This window comes from Ananas comosus, linkage group 20 (assembly GCF_001540865.1).
Source record: "Ananas comosus cultivar F153 linkage group 20, ASM154086v1, whole genome shotgun sequence".
In the NCBI taxonomy this organism is placed as follows: domain Eukaryota; kingdom Viridiplantae; phylum Streptophyta; class Magnoliopsida; order Poales; family Bromeliaceae; genus Ananas; species Ananas comosus.
Window position 1 is genome coordinate 8,285,360 of NC_033640.1, and position 21,218 is coordinate 8,306,577.

Consider the following 21,218-nt stretch of genomic DNA (forward strand, 5'->3'; position numbering starts at 1 on the left):
GGAATCATAAAGAAACAAGTTGATGGTGTCATCTATCCAAATTTGCAAGTAAAACACCTCCAAATCAAAGAATTTTCTATTCATTAGTCGCAAAAAAAAATTTATTAATTGATTGATGTACATGGTCTAAGCTCTAAAATTGTATTAATTGCTGGTTTTACTGACTATTATATATCAAAACTTTTATAAGGATTTCAAAAAAAAAAATGATATTGATCATTTGTGGTTACATAACATTTAGGGTGTGTTTGGTTCGCTTCTTTTTTACCATGGAATCGGAATCGGAATAGGTGAATCCGTTTGTGGATGTTTGGTATGCGGGAGTCTCATTCAGATTCCGGTTCCCGAGCGGAATGGGAATCTCCCAATCACCTCTTTTTCCAATTCGGCCTAGGATGTTGGATTAGAAGTTGAATCCGGACAGAATGGATATTTATTCGGATTAAATTTATTTTTTCAACTTTTTTAATTAAAATATGAGTTTAAATTTAGAAATTAAATTTATAATTTTAAATTTTAATTNTTAAATTAAATTTATGGATTCAAATTAAAATTTAAATTGTAATTTTAAGTTTGAATTTGAATAGATCAAAATTTAGTTTTAAATTTTGAATTATCCACTCAACTTCAAAGTTTACTTTTTTAAAAAAATATATAAAATTTTGACATTATTTTAAAATTTTGATGTAAATTTTTAATATTTAATTTTAATTTGAATTTAAATTAATATATTATAAAGATGAAGTTCGCATATTAATTTGATTATGTTTTTTATATCTACCTGAACCAAGCACCGACAATAGAAATAATTTATTTCGATTCCGATTCAGGTAACGAACCAAATAGAATTAGATAATGAGTCATTCCGATTCCGATTCCAATTCTGGTTGCGACTTCAAACCAAACACGCCCTTAGTTACTCAAATCAAACAACATCCTCCACAAATCATTCCATTACATTTCCCCAACAATTTTAGAAAAACCATTTTTGCTCAGAAACACAATCATTCTTGTCCATCCTTTTCAACAGTTGCTTCTTCATAGGAGGAGCACTGCCTCAATTCCTGGAGTGAATATATATCCACTTAAAATGCTTCCACCAAAGGATCAAAAGTATAGCCCCAATCATACCCACCTTGGAAAACCACTTGTGATGATTAAATTATCTCCAATTGTACCTTCTCTCAAAAAAAAAAAAAAAACTCCAATTGCTCCATCCCCTATCATTAAACCCCACACATCAATTCATCACATTCCCTCATGATTTTCCACTACCCAACCATGATATCCTCTCTCTCTCTCTCTCTCTCTCTCTCTCTCTCTCTCTCATTTAAATTGTCTGAGAATGATACTTCCAGTATTTATATTCAATCTCTCTCTCTCTCTCATTTAAATTGTCTGAGAATAATACTTCCAGTATTTATATTCAATCTCTCTCTCTCTCATTTAAATTGTCAGAGAATGATACTTCCAGTATTTATATTCAATCTCTCTCTCTCTTATTTAAATTGTCAGAGAATGATACTTTTAGTATTTATATTCAATATTATGGAATGATCATTTTTCGTCAAAACTTAAATTATCAGAAAATAATATTTTTAATATTTATATTTTACACGTTTGAATTTGAAATATTTGATTGGTTTGAAATATAAACTTTAAATTAAATAGAGTATGTGACAAAGTCAAGTCACATACTCTATCCATTTAGTATGTGACAAAGTCAAGTCATTTAGTTAGTGGACGAGTGGAGAAAAGATAGGAGGCAACAATATGTGCGAAGTACAAACCAATAGCTATCTAGCTAGCCTTAGCTACATTACCACCTTGGTCTCCCTAACTACAACAATGGTAGTTAGTATCATGAGGGTGAAGCACACCTCCCTCCTCCTCCTCCTCCTCCACCACCACCACCACCACCACAACACTCTTTTTGCCGCCGCCGGAAATCACTTCCTCGGTGATCATGGCCACCGCCGGTCAATTTTCCAAGAAAAATCCTCTCTTCTGTCTTTCAAGAGCTCCCTTCCACTTCAATCTCAATCCCTCCTCTCCAATTGGAATGTGTCGACCTTAGTTTGCGATTTCGTCGGAGTCGTCTGTGACCGCTGGCGCCTCCACGTCGTCCGTCTGCAGCTCGGCGGCCTCCTCGTCCCTGGCGGCGGCCGCCTCTCCCCGTCCCTTGCCAACCTCACCGCACTCCGTGAGCTCAACCTCTCCGATAACCTCCTAACGGGCCCCATCCCCGCCGAGCTCTCCAACCTCACCGCACTCAACGAGCTCGACCTCTCCGATAACCTCCTAACCGGCCCCATCCCCGCCGAGCTCTCCAACCTCCGTCACCTCGTTTTCCTCAATCTCTTAGGAAACCAACTTCATGGTCCTATCCCTCACTCCCTCTCCTTTCTCGCTAACCTTAGATTTCTCGAACTCTCGAGCAACAACTTAACCGGTCCAATTCCGGCTAGCATACTTTGCAACTGCACCAAGTTGGGTGTTATCGACCTCTCGAACAACTCTCTCTCCGGTGACATCCCGGCGGATAACGCGATCAATCTCACTGTATTGGTCTCTCTTGATCTATACATGAACAACTTGACAGGGAAGCTTCCTTTGTGGCTCTCAAATTCAGTATACTTGCACAATCTGGATGTTGAGAATAACCACCTTTCAGATGAGTTGCCTAGTGAGATCATAGCAAACATGACTGTTCTTAAATACCTTCACTTATCAGACAACCACTTCTCAAGCCACAACAACAACACTGATCTTGGGCCATTTTTCCGAGCTCTCGCCAACTGCTCAAGTTTGATTGAGATCGAGATGGCCCGGCTAGGCCTCGGAGGGGTACTCCCTCACGGAGCTATGGGTCAGCTCACGCGAAGCTTAAATCACATCAACCTAGAAGATAACATGGTATCAGGGCCGATCCCCGCCGACATCAGCGATGTTTCGAACCTCACGCTGTTGAATTTGTCGAGCAACCTTTTGAACGGGACGATTCCAATCGGGCTAGGCCAACTTGCGAATCTAGAGCGGCTAATCTTGTCGAACAACTCGTTGAGTGGCACGATTCCTTCGGAAATCGGAAACATAAGCGCGATTGGTCTACTAGACTTGTCGGAGAACATGCTGTCGGGGGAGATGCCGAGCACTATCGGAGATCGTGGTCGGCTCGTGGAAGTTCATCTGCAGAAGAATCAGCTATCAGGTGCCATACCAACTAGTCTCGGAAAGTGCTTGAGCTTGAACATACTGGACCTATCTTACAATAGACTAACAGGTAGTATACCTGAGGAAGTATCAGGGATTGTGAAAATATCCCTCAATTTATCACACAACCAACTTGTTGGGCCCTTGCCATTTGGGCTCAGCAAAATGGAACAGGTGGAAGAGATTGATCTCTCTTCAAACAACCTAAGTGGTGTGATTATCCCTCAACTATCATCATGTAAGGAGCTAAAGTTGATCAATTTCTCGCATAATTCGCTTCAAGGGAAGGTGCCTGATTCATTTGGTGAGCTCAGAAACCTCGAGGCCCTCGATCTTTCGTTCAATTTATTATCTGGGGAGATCCCTTTGAGCCTTAACACATGTACCAATCTCACTTCTCTTAATCTCTCATACAATGACTTTAGTGGGTATATTCCTGTTGGTGGCATCTTCTCTTCATTCAGTAACCTATCTTACATAGGAAACCCGCACCTCTGCGGGCCGCTTTCGGGTCAATCTTGCGGCGTACAAAGAAGGTTCTTGCACACTCGAAAGTTCTTGATCGCGATTATTGTCGGTGCAGCGGTTTTAGCCATCATGTTGACAACATCATGCTTCGTTGTTATTCGAAAATTCAAAGAAAGGATCATCACTATCAAAGTGGAGATGTTCCGGGGCTCCTCTTCACCCGTTATGAGATTGAAGTACCCGCGAATAACATATAGAGAACTTGTTGAGGCGACCGAAGAGTTCAGCCAAGGAAGGCTTATCGGATCGGGTAGCTACGGGCGGGTTTATCGCGGCGTGTTAAGAGATGGATCCATTGTGGCAGTGAAGGTGTTGCACCTCCAAACAGGTAATCATATATAGTCACAATATTATTTCTCCGATTTTTTTTTTAAATTCAATGTTGATTCATGAGTTCATAAATGAGATCTAGTGCATAAATATTTACGAAATTGACTACATACTAAAAAGCAATATACTAAAATATATCATTCCATTAACTACAAGGTTTAGACAAACTATTCGTTTTTATCCATTAATTTCTCAAGGTAGTAGTATTCTCATCTTCTTTAACCATTTCACTCTAAAATAAAAATTTTGTTAGCAAATAATATAATAAGTTTTACTTTCGTATGTTTTTTCATAAATATGTTTTTGGCTTTACTAAGCATATTGTTTCTATTTCTATTCAAATTTATGAATGTTTTATGGAATATAAGAAAGTTTCAATCACTCTAAATTTATCTCGAATATTGAACTTGTGACTTATGCAGGTAACTCTACAAAGAGTTTCAATAGAGAATGTCAAGTACTAAAGCGAATTCGACACCGAAACCTCATGAGGATCATTACGGCATGTAGCCTACCGGATTTTAAGGCGTTGGTCCTTCCATTTATGGCGAACGGGAGCCTCGAGAATCGGCTTTACAATAACAATAATAATAATAACTCATTAGACTCAAACCCTGAATTAGGCCTGATTGAAAGGGTGAGTATATGCAGCGACGTTGCTGAAGGGATGGCGTACTTGCACCACCACTCGCCGGTGAAGGTGATACACTGCGATCTTAAGCCGAGCAACGTACTTCTCAACGACGACTTGACGGCCGTCGTATCGGATTTCGGGATCTCAAGGTTGGTGATGGGCAATAGCAATGTTAGTGGAGGAGGAAATAATAACAATAATAATAATGTTGCAACTATAGGGGAGAATGTGGGGGCTTCCACTGCTAACATGCTTTGTGGGTCCGTTGGATACATTGCACCAGGTATTTATATATATGGCTTTAATTAATTGTTGCTTAATATGATCTCTAAATACATGTTTCCTCCACATTTAAAAAAAAAAATAGAAAAGAACTAAAGAAAAAGCTTTAAGGTCCTAGAGCATAGCATCATTTTATTTTTTAATTATTATCATATGCTCTAGATTTTCTGTTTGTCAAAGTCACGATTGCTATCGTTGAAACAAAAATGCACGTTCGAACTATTCTCAACAAATGTTCATGTGATGAATTTTGTTCATTCATATTTACTTTTTGTTCGTCAATTTTCAGAGTACGGGTACGGGTCGAACCTTTCGACGAAGGGTGATGTGTACAGCTTCGGCGTGATGGTACTGGAGGTGGTGACGAAGAAAAGGCCGACCGACGAGATGTTCGAAGGCGGATTGAACCTACACAGCTGGGTGAGTAGCCACCACCACCGAGGTCGGGCGGAGGCGGTGGTGGATCCCACGTTGGTGGCGATGGTACGGGGCGAGACATCGGAGGTCAGAAGGATGTGGGAGGTCGCAATCGGCGAGCTACTCGAGCTCGGCCTGCTTTGCACTCAGGAGAGCCCGTCCACCCGGCCGACCATGATGAACACCGCGGACGACTTGGACCGCCTTAAGCGGTACCTCTCCGGCGATACGACAGCGACTTTCGCCTCCTCCTTGGGCTTGTCTTCTTCTAGATTTGACGATGATTGAAACGGTTTAGCGGAACGTAATTTGCATTGAAACGTTCCCACAGAAAGACAGTCTAACTAATTGTTTATATATATCGCAAACAAATGTTGCATGCAATGTACAAATCTTAAATGAATGGAAAATTTAGTAGATGATGAGGATTTTCATTGTCATTGGTATTCATTTAGATTGATTCATATTGTATCTATCTAGCTAATTTCTGAAATATCAACATGTACTATTCATAACAAATCTATAGGATCTGGGACACGTACATTTATATTACAAAAGGTACGACTCTTGCTCATTGTAAGAAATTGTTTTCGCTTGCAATTATTCTTAAAAACAACATAAAAACGTTTCATCCGAAGAAAATTGTAATATTTTAAGGGATTGGGTTGCTTTAGTGATATTTTAGTATGTAACTAATATTCCATTTTAGAGCTTAAGGTTCACATCATTATTGCCCAAAATTTTGCTGGTTAATTATAATTAGGACTATTTTGATAATTATGTGATAGCTAAAAACACTTATTTTTATGTTTTAAAAGGCCCAAAATTTTCGAAATACTTTTGATCTTTTTTCTTCTTGTCACATGAAATTAAATTACTGCAGCAATCGCCACCGGAGGAGTTTCTCCGGTGATGATTTTGTCATCATTATTTTATAGTATTAGAGAAAAAAAAAATTAGAAACACTTTAAAACTTTTTGACCTTTCAAAGGATAAGATAGATGCTTAATTTAGTCGCCACATTACCAAATTATACAAGCCTTAATTGAATTTTACAATGTAATCCCAGAAGCTACAGAAATTATCTCAATCAATTAAAAGAAAATGTGGAAATGGCAATGTAAGAAGCTGTGGCGAAAAATATTCATCCTATTTACAAAAGAAATTAATTCAACAAAACAAGAATCCATGCATGATTAGCTGTACTTCAAGGCTCAAGTACAAAAAATGGGGTCAAATGTAATTTGTACAACTACGCTATATACACAGATAAATGCACAAGATTAATTTCAAAGATTTTTTTTAAAAAAATTAATAAACAAAATTAAATTTAAACTTTTTGTTATGGACCACATACAAGAAAAGGGCCTCAAAAGGTTGACCTAGAAAGGTTTCTTTACATTTTTTAGATAAGTCTAGCAAATAAATTATTAAAGATGCAAGTGGAGTTTATGTTAAAAGTGTGTTTTGTTTCATTTGGCTCCTAGAAGAATACATTGAGTTGGTAGCAAAAAGCAAAGAAACTATTGTGTTATTAAGATGCAATTAATACATACATATATATATATATATATATATATATATATATATATATATATATATACACACACAGTTGAGAATAATTCAAAAAAATTTTTATTTCTTTTCCACCAACCAAATAGTTTTTTAACTATCAAACTACTATTTTAAATGACCCGTTATAGTGTACTAGGTTCATGCTCAAAGATGTGTAAAAAGGATTGATGGTATGTTACATATGTTATCAACAACCGGAGATTATTATACAGAACGCACATTGGGTGCAACTCCGTGCACAGAAAAATTTTGTATACAAAACAATACCGCTACTCATATCTGGCCGAATATATCTTCATTTTGATGGCTCGATCAAATACATCCAACATCATAAGAGTGTTGGGCGCGTCCCATACACAAAATTTTTTTGTGCACAGAGATTCAAAGAATGGGCTCTTATACTCCTTAAGAAGTTTGTCTTGGCGTAAAACTTTGAGCAACATTAGAAACATTGTACACAAGACTTTATTCATTCCTATTTTTTTTTTCTGAAAATCAAATTATATTTCTAATATTAAAGAAAGGATAAATTACACTTTTGATCCTTAATCAATAAATAGCGTGTTTCGGTTCTTAAACTTTAATTTATTGCAATAATTTCTAGCATGAGCTTTCCGAATTATTGCACTCAAATCCTACAATCCAATTTAATTGGCTTAATTTTGAAAATTATTGATATAGAAGTGATATAATATTTTAATTATTATTACATCATCAATCGCAATAGCTCTACATTACTTCTACATCAACAATTTATTAATATTTAACCAACAAAATTACATTGTGAGATTGATTACAATAATTCACAAAGTTCAAATCAAAAATTATATTTGAGGATCAAAACATCGATCACTCGCCTCATAAGGACCAAACGTATAATTTACTCTAAAATAAATTAATTATTAAGATATCTCCAAGCATTTATGGATCTTCAAATGATTGCCCTATAAGTTTCTTGCTCCTAACCCTCTATGCTCTAGGCAATATAATAGCATTTTCTTCTTCCAATCCCAGCTTATTAAAGTGTATGTAGCTTTTCAAGAGATTAAAACTCTAATCCTATGATGTTTGTGGCTTCATGAAGTGGAGTAAAGCTTTCAAGGAAAAAGAGGAAAAAAAATTTAAAAAAAAGTCTTATCATGTAAACCACAAGCATTATCTCATCCTACTCATGATCACCAATTAAAATTGCCCTACAATAAAAGAGATGGAACACTGGTTTGTGCCTAACCCATTAAATCCACAGGGGATTCTTAGATGTAGATGTAACAAGGATGGCCACAAATATTTTTAACAGCTAAAATATAAAATATTAAAAAAATATCATTTGCTGATAGTTTTAACTTTTAGAAAAGTATGGTTATTTAATATTCTTTAAGATAGTATCAAAACAATAAGTGTTGAGTTCAAATCTCACCTAAAAAGTTTTTAACCCTAGACATGAGAAAAAGTGTTGAATATAAATATTTTAAAAAAACTATAATTTTCTGACAGATTAAGCTTTTAGATAAGCAACGTTATTTCTTCTTTTTTTTTTGAGAAATAAGTAGCAAGCTACCTGCTTCATTCATTAAGCAAAATGAACTAAGCGTACATGATGGAGACAGTTAGGGCCTCCTGAAAGAGCCGAAAAAATACAAGAAAGAAAACCCAAAATAAAGAACTCTATACCTACCGATTAGACAAAGTAAACAAGAAAAGCGGGGTGGATAACAAAAAGGAAGAAGTGGGGACCGAGCATGGAAGAAGGGACAAGCAAGGGTCAAAGGGCTCCGTTCCAGGCATTGGTCAAAGAAGCGACACGTTCAAGAGCCCGGATAGCATTGGGAAGCACCTCGCGGAAGATAATGTTGTTGCGCTCAGTCCGGACGACCCACCAGATTGCCACCAAACAGGTTAAACTTTTCGATCTCGTGGCGGCATTGGGTATGTTAGATGTATCTGTCCATAGCCTCCGTACATCCCGGCATCCGATTCGCTTGCATCTGAACCTTCAGCACAAATACGGGTGTATCTGACCAAAATATAGTCCCGGAACTGGTGGTCACTCTTTTTTTTGTGAGAGAGAGAAGAATAGTATACCACATGTTTCGTTTACTTTTTTCAGAAATAAACTTAGTTTAAGACGTGAAACAACTAAACTTCAAACTTAAAATCTTTACCAATCATTATCGAGCTTTTTGCCACTGACGCTAGGAACGATTGATTTAACATAAAGATGTAAAAGAAAGGAGAAAACCTTTTGGTTGTCCAAGGGCTTGATGCTTTACATATCATGCATGGTGGGTTAGCACAATATTTGGTCACTCTAAAATGCAAAGTTGAGGTGGGTTTGCACATTATTTGCTTATTCTAAAATATAAAAATGAAGTGCTATGTGATAGCTACAACTTGTGGGGCACAACTTTGTATATCAACAAATTAAAATTAGACTCCATATATATATAAATGATGCCACTATGGTGTGTGTGAAACAATGATAAGGGCATAATCCAGTTGACAACACCTGTCATTTTAGGGTAAATTGCACTGCAATCCCCTGAGCTTTTAGTCATATTTCATTTTTTATTTTCAAACTTTTAGGCCCTATTTGAATGCACGAATATTTTATTTAAAATATTTTTTTGATTTAGGTAGCTAGATAGGAGTGTGATTATTGTCTTGAATGGAATGACATTTTTGGTCTTTAAATTATTTTTTAGAATAAGTTAAATAATCTCGTAGGAAAAATATGTTATCCTACCAAATTATAAATATCAAAATCAGTTGTGCACTGTTTGGATGCATAAATATCTTGCTCGGCATATCTCTATGATTTACTTTGAATTAATAGCTTGTACATTTGATCAAAATTTAGAATTGGATATTATATTTAGTTTTCAAGTTATTTTTTTAATAAAATAAATCACCTCGTAGATGATATATTCTATCATACCAAATTATAGATATCAAGACCTTTCGAGTAAAAATCAAACCCCTTTCCTACAATCACACTAAAAACTTTTTGAACTGAATAAATTATTGAGTGATAACTTTTCCGACTTTCAAACAGTGCCTTACGGAGCAAAAATAAAACTCCTATCTTTCAACTACACAATGAAAATTTCATAACGAAAAATACTCTTTGTATTTGACCCTTCTTAATTACCTCTCCAAAAAAATTATAGTAATATCATTCTGCAGTTTACACTTATCTCACCACATGTAAAAATTTGCAATGATTAATTGTTGACTTCGAACAAAAAAAATAATAATAATAATAAATAATAAATAAAAATAAAAATCATGAAACCAAGTTAACGGATAAAGTTTGCTTGCTTACAAAAGATGAGCTTGTGGGGGCATTTGTAACTTATAATAAATTTATATATTTAAAGGGAGTTGAACTACTATATATTAATACTATTAATTATATATAGAGAGAGTTTTTAATCATTGAATGAAAAATTATAGGGTCAGAATGATAGTGGTTTTCTAGGGTTTAGCAGTAATCCCCTTAGGGTTAAACGGGTGGTTGGCTGAATAGTATGATCTAAAAAATGGAATTAATTAAAGTATAGATCTAACGGTTACAAAATTGATAGTAAAAGAGCCTAAATACTATTAATAGTATTCCAGCTCAACTCTATATATACATAGAGAGAGAGAGAGAGAGAGAGAATTCGACTATGTGCTCGTAAAAGCACCAAGCATTTGGTGTTTGTAAATTTCTTACCGTTAGATTTATTCCTTTGATCACTTCTATCCGTTAGATCATACTATTCAACCAACCACTCACTCAACCCTAGAGGTTCCCCATCATCCTAACCGCATATCCCTTAATCAAATAGCCAAAGTCTACATGTACTAATAACTTGGTAGTTTTAAAAGCATAGGAACTCAATTCTCTCTCTCTCTATATATATAAGGGGTATTATTTAAGAAATTTGAAAACTTCAAAGACATATAATTGAAATTTTCTCCAAAAATAATAAACTAAAAGAATTCAATTGGTCAACAATCCAGGCCCAGCCCAGTACAGTCCGGGCCAATAGCGTTTCGTAAAACCTAAGCACAACACGACATGGGCAGATCCAAATCCGTACTACACCGCGCTGGACTATGCAGTGTCACGCTGGTCCGAACTGACAAATACAGTCGAGCACAACAAGCTCAGATCCGACTCCGTGCCGTGCCGTGCCATACCGTGTTGAGCCGAGTCGCAACCGCGCGAAAAATCCAAATCTGAATCATCCGATGCCCGGCTGGCCCGGCCCAATTCCGGCCCAGAAAAAAACATATGGGCCGTGCCGGCTGACAGCACGATACGTTTCGCTCTCTATAATTCTTTTTTTCTGATTCCGGAAGACAGACCGTCGCCGTTCTCCCTTTTGCTCGCCGACTGCTCTCTCTCTCTCTCTCCAAATCGAGGAGTAGAAAAAAACAAAATCTCTGCCCTCGTGCGGAATCCATGATGGTAAAACCTCTCTTTCTTTTCCCTTTTCCTTTTTTTTTTATTTTTTTTTATTTTTAGTTCCTCTTTCCTATATTTTGTTTCTCTTTTTGAGCTCTAATTGCTATGGCCCCCCTCTTACTTTATAATCTGTTTTGGTGTTATCTCATCTTTTGTTCATTAATCTCTTTGACTGGGGATAATGTGATTCCATTATCATTCCCTTTTTTTTTTTTTTTTTTTTTTGGAGTTTATGGATTGAAAAGAGTGAAATATGTACGTAAAGTAGGGCGTACTCCTAAATTGTTTTCAGCTTTCAAATCATAAATATAATTTAGAGTATTCGAAATTTTTTAAAAAATAAATGTCGTAATTTTTCAAAATCACAATAAGATCCATCAAGCGAGCATAAAATAAACGGTCAAATAATGTCCTAAAAATGGATAATCGGATCCTTCGGTCAATTTAAGATCGGAGTTATCGATCTTTATCTAGACGGTGAATAGAATTTTTTATCAAAAATTCAACCGATTTTAATTCTTTTACACTGTTAAATTAGCAAGAATTCCATACTGGCCGTTAAAAATTGTCAATTTTGCGATCTTTTGATTGTAAGATAAATAATGTTAAAAAATTATAAAATTTAATTTTTAGAAATTTTAAATATTCTAAATAACGTTTAACGATATGGATCGTCGATTCGAAAGTTCTACAATCGAAAAAGACTTATGAGTACGAAAGCGATCGTACTCATAGGAGTATAATTGCTGGACTCTCTCACTCTCTCTCTCTCTCTCTCTATATATATATATATATAATTGATGGGTATAATATAATTTGGTTAGTTAGGATTTTAATGACAGCATAGTTGATAGAACAATTTGTTTCGACAGCAAAATTGTGAAACTCCGCAAATGCATGCTATTTTGCTATTACTCGCAAATCAAAGAATTGGGAACTAATTTGATCATCATGCAAAGAATTTGAATTAGATTTTTATTTTTTTTCGGCCCCTAAACTACAAATTTCTACTATTTGGACTTTAGGTCAACCAAAATGTAAAGAGTCCTATATTTTGTAAACTTTTATTATTAGATTAAGATTCTAATATTTTAATCGTTAATAACAAGCCTAACACGAGCTGGATTTTTCAATTCGATATTTTAACGAGTCAGCTCGTGTTCAGCTCGTTTAATAAACAAACAAACACGAGTCGGCCCTAGCTTGCTCTTGTTCAGCTCGTTGACAGCCCTATGCTAGTTGTGAAGACGATTATCCTTAACGCCTTTTGGAATCGAAACTCAGTGTATAAGAAACTGGCCCTTCTTTCTAGTTTGGTTTCTTGATAGCATCTACTGAAACAGATTGATAACTGCTTCATTCAGCACGTCGTTGTAGCGTCGTCTTACGCTTGAAAAAACATTTGTATTTTCTCTATTCTTCCGGTGATGATTATCCTTACCGCGAATATACGGCATGGTTACAAGGCTGTTCAAGTAATGCTTTTAATTGATTGTTATGTCAGGGTAAAAATGTATCGAGACCCTCTCAACTATCAACCAAATTATAAAGATTACTAGGGAAACTAAATATATGCGAACCGAGTATATGTAGTTACGAGTTTAACGAGTACTAATGTTTGCTGTTATGAAGCTAGATATTAATATGCTTCTTATCGGATGCAACTGCTAACCATCTTATTGTTTTTTGACGAAGAATGAGTCTCGAATTTCCTGTTTGCAGGCTGAGAAGTACACCATTATTTTGATGCAGACATCTCAAAGTAGGGCGAGCAGGACGTTTCTGGATTTTAATTCGATTAGTCAAGCTATGGATGGTACGTACAATCAGCCTACAAAAAGCAACATTCTTTCTAATTTAGATATAATTCTTTATTTCTGTGTCGTCAGATTCAGTAAACTGCCCTTCACGTATCACTTTGCGAACTAAATTTGTTCAAGTCTTTTAATTCGGACTCCATTTCTTCATTTCCACTTTCGGAAACATCTTTTATCCTGAATTTGTCAGTGTATTCTTTTTAGGATTAGGAATAAGTATTACTTGGTAAATTGTCGGTATACTTGGAGAAAATGACTACGAAAAAAAAGTACTAAATTATGTAATTAAGTAGAAGTTACTAAATTATCCTGGAATATCCAACGCCACATTGGATGTTGTGCGAATGTTTGTGTCATCTCTTATTGATCTTGTAGTTAGAGTGACGAAAGGACTTGATCATCGAACACAGGAATTATAGACCCTTAATTGTAATGCTTGAAATTGTGGGGACTAAACATGCACCCAATGCAAACTTCCAAGTACCAAAATTGTTATTAACAATTCTATAGATGCTGGTGCCAGATTCTGACAGTTACCGCGTTAATAAGACTTTCCAAATGAGAGGAAACTAACATAAACCTCTGCAATGACAGAAATCTGCAGGATTTATGAAAGGAAAGTCATGGATATTAACCCAACGATCCAGAACATCAGCTACGACATTGCTGATCTCTATAACTTCATCGATGGTACAGTGGATATAAGTGCACTCGTGTGAGTATCATTCTTTAAGACACTAACATCACATTATTCAAATGTTTTATTTAGGACAATGTAAGCGTTACCGTGCATTATAGCCTGGTTCCGAGTGTTACACTTTACCTCATGATGGTTAAGTATCACAATTCCGACCATGGGATAGTAAAGTGGAATTAAGCTATACCACATAGGAGTTCGTAGAAGTTTTCTCGTCCACGTAACTGCTGATATAAGTTTCTATTGCTTCATTTGCAGATACGATCGCTCAATTCAGGCCTTTCTGCCGTACGACCGACAGTGGATAAAACAAAAGATGTTTCAACATCTGCAGAAACGCGCCCGACAGTGAAATAAAGCAATCACTGGATTTTGCTCATACAAGTCAAACAAACTGCCCGTGTTCTGTACAAGAAATGCCTTTTACATGGGCTTTTTGAAGTTAAAAGTTCTTTTGATTGGGATTAGGGGAAAAAGTAATAATAAAACAGGATTTTGCATGTTATGTAAACACATTTCGGGAACTTATTATCAGTTTTTGATAGCAAAGGAACAATAGAAACGTTTCGACTCGTTGTAGTGCATTGTTATGAGAATTTTGTGTTTGTTTAATTTCTATATTTTGTTTCGTGGTAATCAAAGCTTTGGCTAATATGCAGCGTCTTAAAACGTTTCTCCATGATTATCTGGATTCTAGTAGTTTAAATTTCTTTATGGTGTGGCTTCTAAAATAGCTTTTACTTTGAGAAGCAACAACTAGACATTTGTCAGATGAAAATGTCTGTCAGTTTTGCTTTGTCGGGATGTTGAATTGAGCTTTCGGACTCCAGAAGCAGAAGTTGCGATTTGCAGCTTCTGCTTCCGCAACACTTAAAACTGTTGCAGTAAATTCTAAATGAAAGTTTTGCTCATCTACTGAGCTCTAACTGGATGAAACAGCCCTTTTTAGGCTTGCGTAATGGTAAACTAGGGATTTGCTTCAATCAACTTCAATAGCATGCTTATGTTAACATGTGCAATGTGTTCAATTTTAGGAAACTCATTTCAGTGTATGTAGGTGGAAGAGACCATCGGATCGTTGGCGCTAACCATTAAGCTCAAAAGCTAATATACAATCAATTTACTTAAAGTATACAGATACAACGTTTACTAGTCTCGATTGTGGCTCAACCCATCCAGTCTTACGCTACTTCAAACATGACTCGGTTCAACCTGATCTTACGCCATTTCGAACGTGACTCGGCCCACTAGACCTCCAACCACAAGGCAAAATACTGGCTCATTTAAGCCAACAATCCTAGCTTTACATCACTTGCCGTTCCAGAGAGAGAGAGAGAGAGAGAGAGAGAGAGTTATCGAGTTGATGCACCTAGTACACGGATATACCAACGAGAGAAGTCTTTTTTTGGGTTTATAGAAGACGAGAGAAGGATAGAAAAGATTCAAAAAGAGGGCTCGGGTTGTAGCTACTCTGTTACAAAAGATGAGTCATGTGTAATCTTCTCTTATTTAATAAATTTTGTTTTACCCGCATATTTTCTGTTTTCATTTTTCTTTCTTTTATGATTGTATCAATTTTTACTGAGAATACGAGTTTATAGTAAAAATTCGATTCGACGCTACCGTTGCGGAATCACAATAATCGGTATCGTATCTACAGCAGTCGGTATCGAAGTAGGTTGCGAATTCACAAAATCCGGTATCGGGATTCCCAACAAATTCTTAGTAAAAACGAGTCTTTTATACAACTTATCTAACAAAGTGGGCGGAGGGTATGATAGTTGGTATCCAAGATTTTAATTTCAAAGCTTAGTTACTTTATATTTCTACTTAATTTTATTTTAAAAGAAAAAATTGAATAAAGAGAATAGCCTACTACTATCTTTCTCTCAATGAAAAAAAAAAGAAAGTAAAAAAAAAGTAAAATATAACTCTTCAAAAGTAGGGGTAATAACGGGTAGGATAATATGCGACCGACCCGACTTCAAATCCAAAAATTTTAGATTCGGATTTAGGTTCACTATTAGTTCTTCGGATTCACATTCGTATTATCCAAATCCGAAACCGGCTTTTAATATATTTTCAACATGTTAAATCCTCTTTAAATCAATTTTTATCATTATTTTTTTAGAATTCCTATATTTTTTCTATTTTTATATAAAATTAAAAGAGCTTACATACATATCGAAATTTTTTATTTTTTAAATACTTTTTTCGTATTCGTATTGGTTTAATATCCGATCCGTATTCGAATCGGATTTTATCAAATATAAATTTGAATTTTAGTATTGAAGCAAATATTTGAATCCGGATCCTTCATAAAAATAATGGATATGGATATGAAATCGAGTATTCGATCCGTTTTTATCCCGGTTTATAACATCTCTGATCGTATGACACGTGGCAATCGCAAGGCCCACGCGTCAGTCACACACCGTGACACAAGCGTTACACTTTCGCCCAGCGTGTGGTTTAAGTTGGAAAATTGCACACTAGTCACTAAACTTCTCGGAAAATTTTATTTTGATCCTCAAAATTTTTAAAATATTTGGCTTTAGTCCTTACATTAGAGAGAGAATAATTGCTCGTAATTGCACAACAAATCCATGCGCCTCTTTTTTATCATTTTTCTAATCAAATAATATAATTCTAATAAGCTTATCTAGTGTTAGAATAAATTATTGAGCAATAATTTTTACATTATAAATTTTTAATATTTATAATTTAAAAGAGCTTTGTTTTAATTCTTTAGAAAGGATAGTGTAACTAAATAATGGTTTGTGATTTTTGAGTGAATAAAAAATATTATAGTGAACAAGATGGTTATGCATTCAATATAATAAAAGGATTACAATTCAATAAATAATGGAATTAAAATATAAGATAGATCCCGAATTGGATCGATACATATAAATGTAACAGATATTGTGATACCCTAATAGCTTCAGATCAGATGAAAATAGAGTTGTGATTTGAAATATAAGAATCAGAGATCCTAATAATAATAATTGAATTTAAGCATATTGGATTAGAGGTTTGGACCCAATGAGTTAATATATTGTTAGTGGGTCGAATAGTTATATTAAGTATCAGAGTCGGTTCACCAGCCAGAATTGTAAGGCGGTCCTTACATCCTCTGGTGATTATAAATTTAAAGTGTGAGATAGGTCTCACATCCTCTGGTGATAGTGAACTTAAAGTGTGAGGCGGGTCTCACATCTCTTCTCCTCTAATAATTTAAAATGTATAAATACAGATCTCACATCCTCTAGTGATGGTGATCTTAATTGCATATGAGAATGATCTTAAAACTAAGAATGATCTTATATCCTCCAATGATGTGATTGATCTTAAATGTGTGCTCAAAGTGTAAGACAGGTCTCACATCTTCTGGTGAGGTGGATCTCACATCCTCTTGGGCTGGTGGTTGGGCAAGAGGTCCTCTTAGATAAGTAGTTTGGCGCTTGGACTAGTGATTTGAATCCAACCAATTATTATTGTTAAGCATGAAACGAGACTCATATTTTATGATAATCTTGATAATAATAATTGAGCTGAAGTATTTTGAACCGGTGGTTCGAGCTGAACGAGTTATTACTTCTAATGGGTTGTTACAGATATAGACTTGAATTTTGTTTTTCCGTAGGTAATAAAGCTGGAAATTAGGGTCTACAAAAAATCAAAATTAAAAGTTTAAGAACCAAAGTAAAAGCACCAAACAGTTTTGGACTGCACCGCAATTTATCCGCATCATCAGATCCGTCCGTTAATTCCATCATCATCATCATCATCATCATCATCGATGTTATCGTCGTGTTAATGAGTAAGCGTCCAAACCAAGGTAACAACACAATCCCCCTCCTTCATAGCAAGAGATAGAGAGAGAGAGAGAGAGAAGTGATTTGAGTAAGAAACCCACAAAACCTCCTCGATCCCCCTCTCTCTCTCTCTCTCTCTCTTGATTATTCTTTATTTAATTTCCAAAAAAAGATAGAAAAGAAATACAACGAGAGAGAGGAATTGGGATTGGAGATAAATTGATGGATGGGTTCTCTCCATCCTCTCCTCCTCGAATCTTCTGGAACTCGCGCAAGAGATCAGGTGTTTCTCTTTTTCGTTTTCCTTTTTGTTTTTTTTTTGATCCAAACTTTTTCTCTTCATCATGATCTGCATAGTTCTCCCTCCTACTTTTGATATTTTTAGTATTGAGAAATTTTTTTTTTAGGGTTTTGGTTGTAGAACATTTTATGTTATAAAAAAATATTAAATTTTAATTTTTTTTTTTTTAAACAAAAATTTATTGCTTGGGCATCCGAGGGGCATCCGAGGGGGTATCGAGAAATGTTCTCCACGTTACCGGTTAATGCCGGTTCGAGTCATCACCGTGACCGAATCTATTAGACCACAGCAACCGACACGTGTCCGTTGAAAAGAATTTTAGCATTTACTTTGTTTTTTTTTTTGTGTGTGTTTTAAATGAATGAGTAAATTTTAAGAAAAATTTTGAATAGGAAAACAAAAGAGAATTATTTCCAAAATTTAAGAAAATTTTGGAGGCAGCTATTATTTTATTTGAAATATTTTTGAGGAATTTAAGACCAAATTATTTAATTCGTAAGCAATTCCAATAGTTACTGTTCAAACTATGAGGCGCGTGACATTTTGATCCTCGAACTTTAATTTGTCGCAATTTTTTGCTCGAATATTCTAGATTGTTGCAATCAAGTTCTACAGCGTAATTTAGTTAACCAAATGATAATGTATTGCAGATACGACGGTGAGTCGGTGATATGATATCTTAGTTATTCCCACAGCATCGACCACAATACTATTATATTACTGCTGCATCAGCGACACATCACTATTTAGTCAACCAAATTATACCGTAGATTTCATTGCAATAATTTGAAAAGATTAAGTCAAAAATTGCACAAAAGTGTAATTTAGCTTCCTGGTTTTGTGGCACTCTGAAATAAAATCCTACCTTTACTACCTACCTTAAGTCATTGTAGCTTTGCATAGAGTACTTCTAAGAAACACTAACATTTTTTTGTCTTTTTTAAGTAAAAAACCTTCATAATAGTTTCTTAGTAAGGCTAAAGGGAAAAGGTTCAATTTTTTTTCGCTTCTACTCTGTGGGGTTTAGGAGTTCATTACTGTTAAATATATTTCTTTTTTCTTTTCAAAAGTTCTTATTAAATATATTTCTAGATCGTTTTCTAGATATCCGATCACATTAGGTATGTAACATGATACCAGAGCAACTTCAAAATCCCTTCAGCTTTATGAGAAAGTTTATATATATCTATATATAGTTTAATCCCATCAGCACGGGCCGTATCCACCGTATCGTATGGTGCCAACAAGATATCAGCACGATACAGCTCCCGTGCCAATGTCACAACTCAAAATTTTCTATTCTTGAAATTAGTGAGTAATTTTCTCAATAAAATTCAAAAGATTTGATAAAAGTACATAATAAATAATTGGCATATTTTGTTGCTAAAGAAAATAAATATTTCATGCCATTACGTGTCGGCACACATATATTTTTTATGACCGGCACCCATCGGCACGGCCCGACATGCACCGTGCTGGCAAATTTCCGGCACGATCCCATGCCACGGCACTTAAATCCTCTCTCTCTCTCTCTCTCTCTCTCTCTCTATATATATATATATATATACACTGATGATATACGATTTCCTGTTCGTCATATTCATCGTGCATATGAGAATGGGTGTTGTTCGTCATATTCATCGTGCATATGAGAATGGGTGTTACAAATATTCCAAAGAAATTTTCTATCGGATTTCAATTGCTACAACTCAACACTCAATTCACTAACCTTTTAATTCCTCGATGGAAATATACAATAAAGTTGCCATTTCATTAAGATCTAAGCGCTCAACTTCTAGTTTTCTCGTATAACACAATTCTATGAGTATTTGTATCCAATTTTATTGAGAAATTTAATAAAGAGTATAAAATTAAATCTATCTCAATGCACTACTCTCTATACCTAACTTTTACGGCACTCATGATATAAAAATGTGCTTCCGCAGTCGTTTTATATGCATTTTAAACTACGGACTATTCAAATTCATGGATGAATAGGTGAGATTCATAATATTATAGCAGCTTTCACATTGTTGTTGTAACTATCCGAAGTCCCGTCAGGTTTAACATGTATGTCAAAGACTGGGTGTGTATTATTTATCTTGGGAAAATAAGAATATTCTTCCCGAACCTTTTCATTTTCGTTTCAGCAAGCGGTCGGAGTTTGGAGAACGCCCTCACGGAAGAGAGCTTAAAAGCACCAAATAGTAATGACAGCCAGTTGCAGGGATCAGATAAAGCAGGCAGCACTCCAACAGCTGATGCAGCAGATGGAAATGCAAAGCCGGAGGCGAAAGAAACCGCGCTGTCCGCCCGTAGGAGAGCCCTCTTTGAACCATTGGAGCCGGCCAACGGCCGCGGCATCCGTGCAGAGGACCTCCTCCCGCCTCCGGACTTCGACTCCACCTCGTACCCTAAAGGGTGGTTGGTAGGCAAGAAGCGCAAGCTCGTGAACGTCGACGTCGTCGAGAGCATGCGGCGGATTGCAGTCCAGGAAATGAACAGAAAGGTCTGCGTGTTTTGTCAGGATAACATTGCATTGACATTCGACAGTTCCTAAACTCTCTGCACTTAGAAAACTACACTGTTTTCTGATAGAATCATCGGCTGGGTTGAAACAGGACCGGGAGATCAACGGGCTGAACGAGCAGCTGGAGGAGGATTCGAGAGCCCTCGAGCATCTGCAGCAACAGCTGCTTCAGGAGCGGAGCAAGCGGACGGAGGTGGAGAGAGAGAACGCGATGCTGCAGGAGCAGATCTCCATGCTCGTGACCATGCTCGACGAAAACCAAGCAGTCGATGACGAAGTCGACGACGAACCTCCCGCGGATTCTTGATACTCGTTGTGACTCTGGTTTTGTTTTTTTTTTTTTTCAGTTCATTGAGATCATGTATCCACTATATATGTTGGTGATTCCCATAGTGTCCAAAATTGAGGTCTTATGTTGCAGTTCATAGCAGTAGATGCGTATAGATAAGGTGTTTATATATTTACCTTTATTTTGTAACTCATTTTGGATGGTGTCTGTGATATAAGATCAATACATATATATTTGTTTGTTTGTTTATATGTTGATAACTCGACTCGCATGGCTTGAACTATGTAATGCTCCAAAATCTGCTCCCACAAGATCAAAAGTATGAATGCATCCA

General features: G+C 35.9%; 3 protein-coding genes across 4 annotated transcripts; all 3 read left to right on the top strand.

The window, feature by feature from the left end:
• On the top strand, positions 1,903–5,847 carry LOC109725583 (putative leucine-rich repeat receptor-like serine/threonine-protein kinase At2g24130; the record flags this gene model as incomplete). Its single annotated transcript, XM_020254823.1, has 3 exons — positions 1,903–4,069; positions 4,494–4,988; positions 5,277–5,847. Coding segments are annotated over 3 exons (3,078 nt in total), but the record flags the coding sequence as incomplete, so codon positions are not given.
• On the top strand, positions 11,304–14,582 carry LOC109725801 (enhancer of rudimentary homolog). Its single transcript, XM_020255166.1, has 4 exons — positions 11,304–11,435; positions 13,155–13,248; positions 13,844–13,964; positions 14,205–14,582. The coding sequence occupies exons 1-4, from the start codon at positions 11,430–11,432 to the stop codon at positions 14,296–14,298; spliced, it is 315 nt and encodes a 104-aa protein (XP_020110755.1). The 5' UTR covers positions 11,304–11,429; the 3' UTR covers positions 14,299–14,582.
• LOC109725953 (protein HEADING DATE REPRESSOR 1) lies at positions 17,776–21,135 on the top strand. Of its 2 annotated transcripts, XM_020255362.1 has the most exons (3): positions 17,776–18,047; positions 20,216–20,574; positions 20,687–21,135. In XM_020255362.1, exons 1-3 carry the CDS (start codon positions 17,987–17,989, stop codon positions 20,900–20,902), a joined length of 636 nt encoding a protein of 211 aa, XP_020110951.1. In that variant the 5' UTR covers positions 17,776–17,986; the 3' UTR covers positions 20,903–21,135. The 2 variants fall into 2 exon arrangements, with proteins under 2 accessions (XP_020110951.1, XP_020110949.1); XM_020255360.1 differs by lacking the exon at positions 17,776–18,047 and having other exon boundaries at positions 18,474–20,574.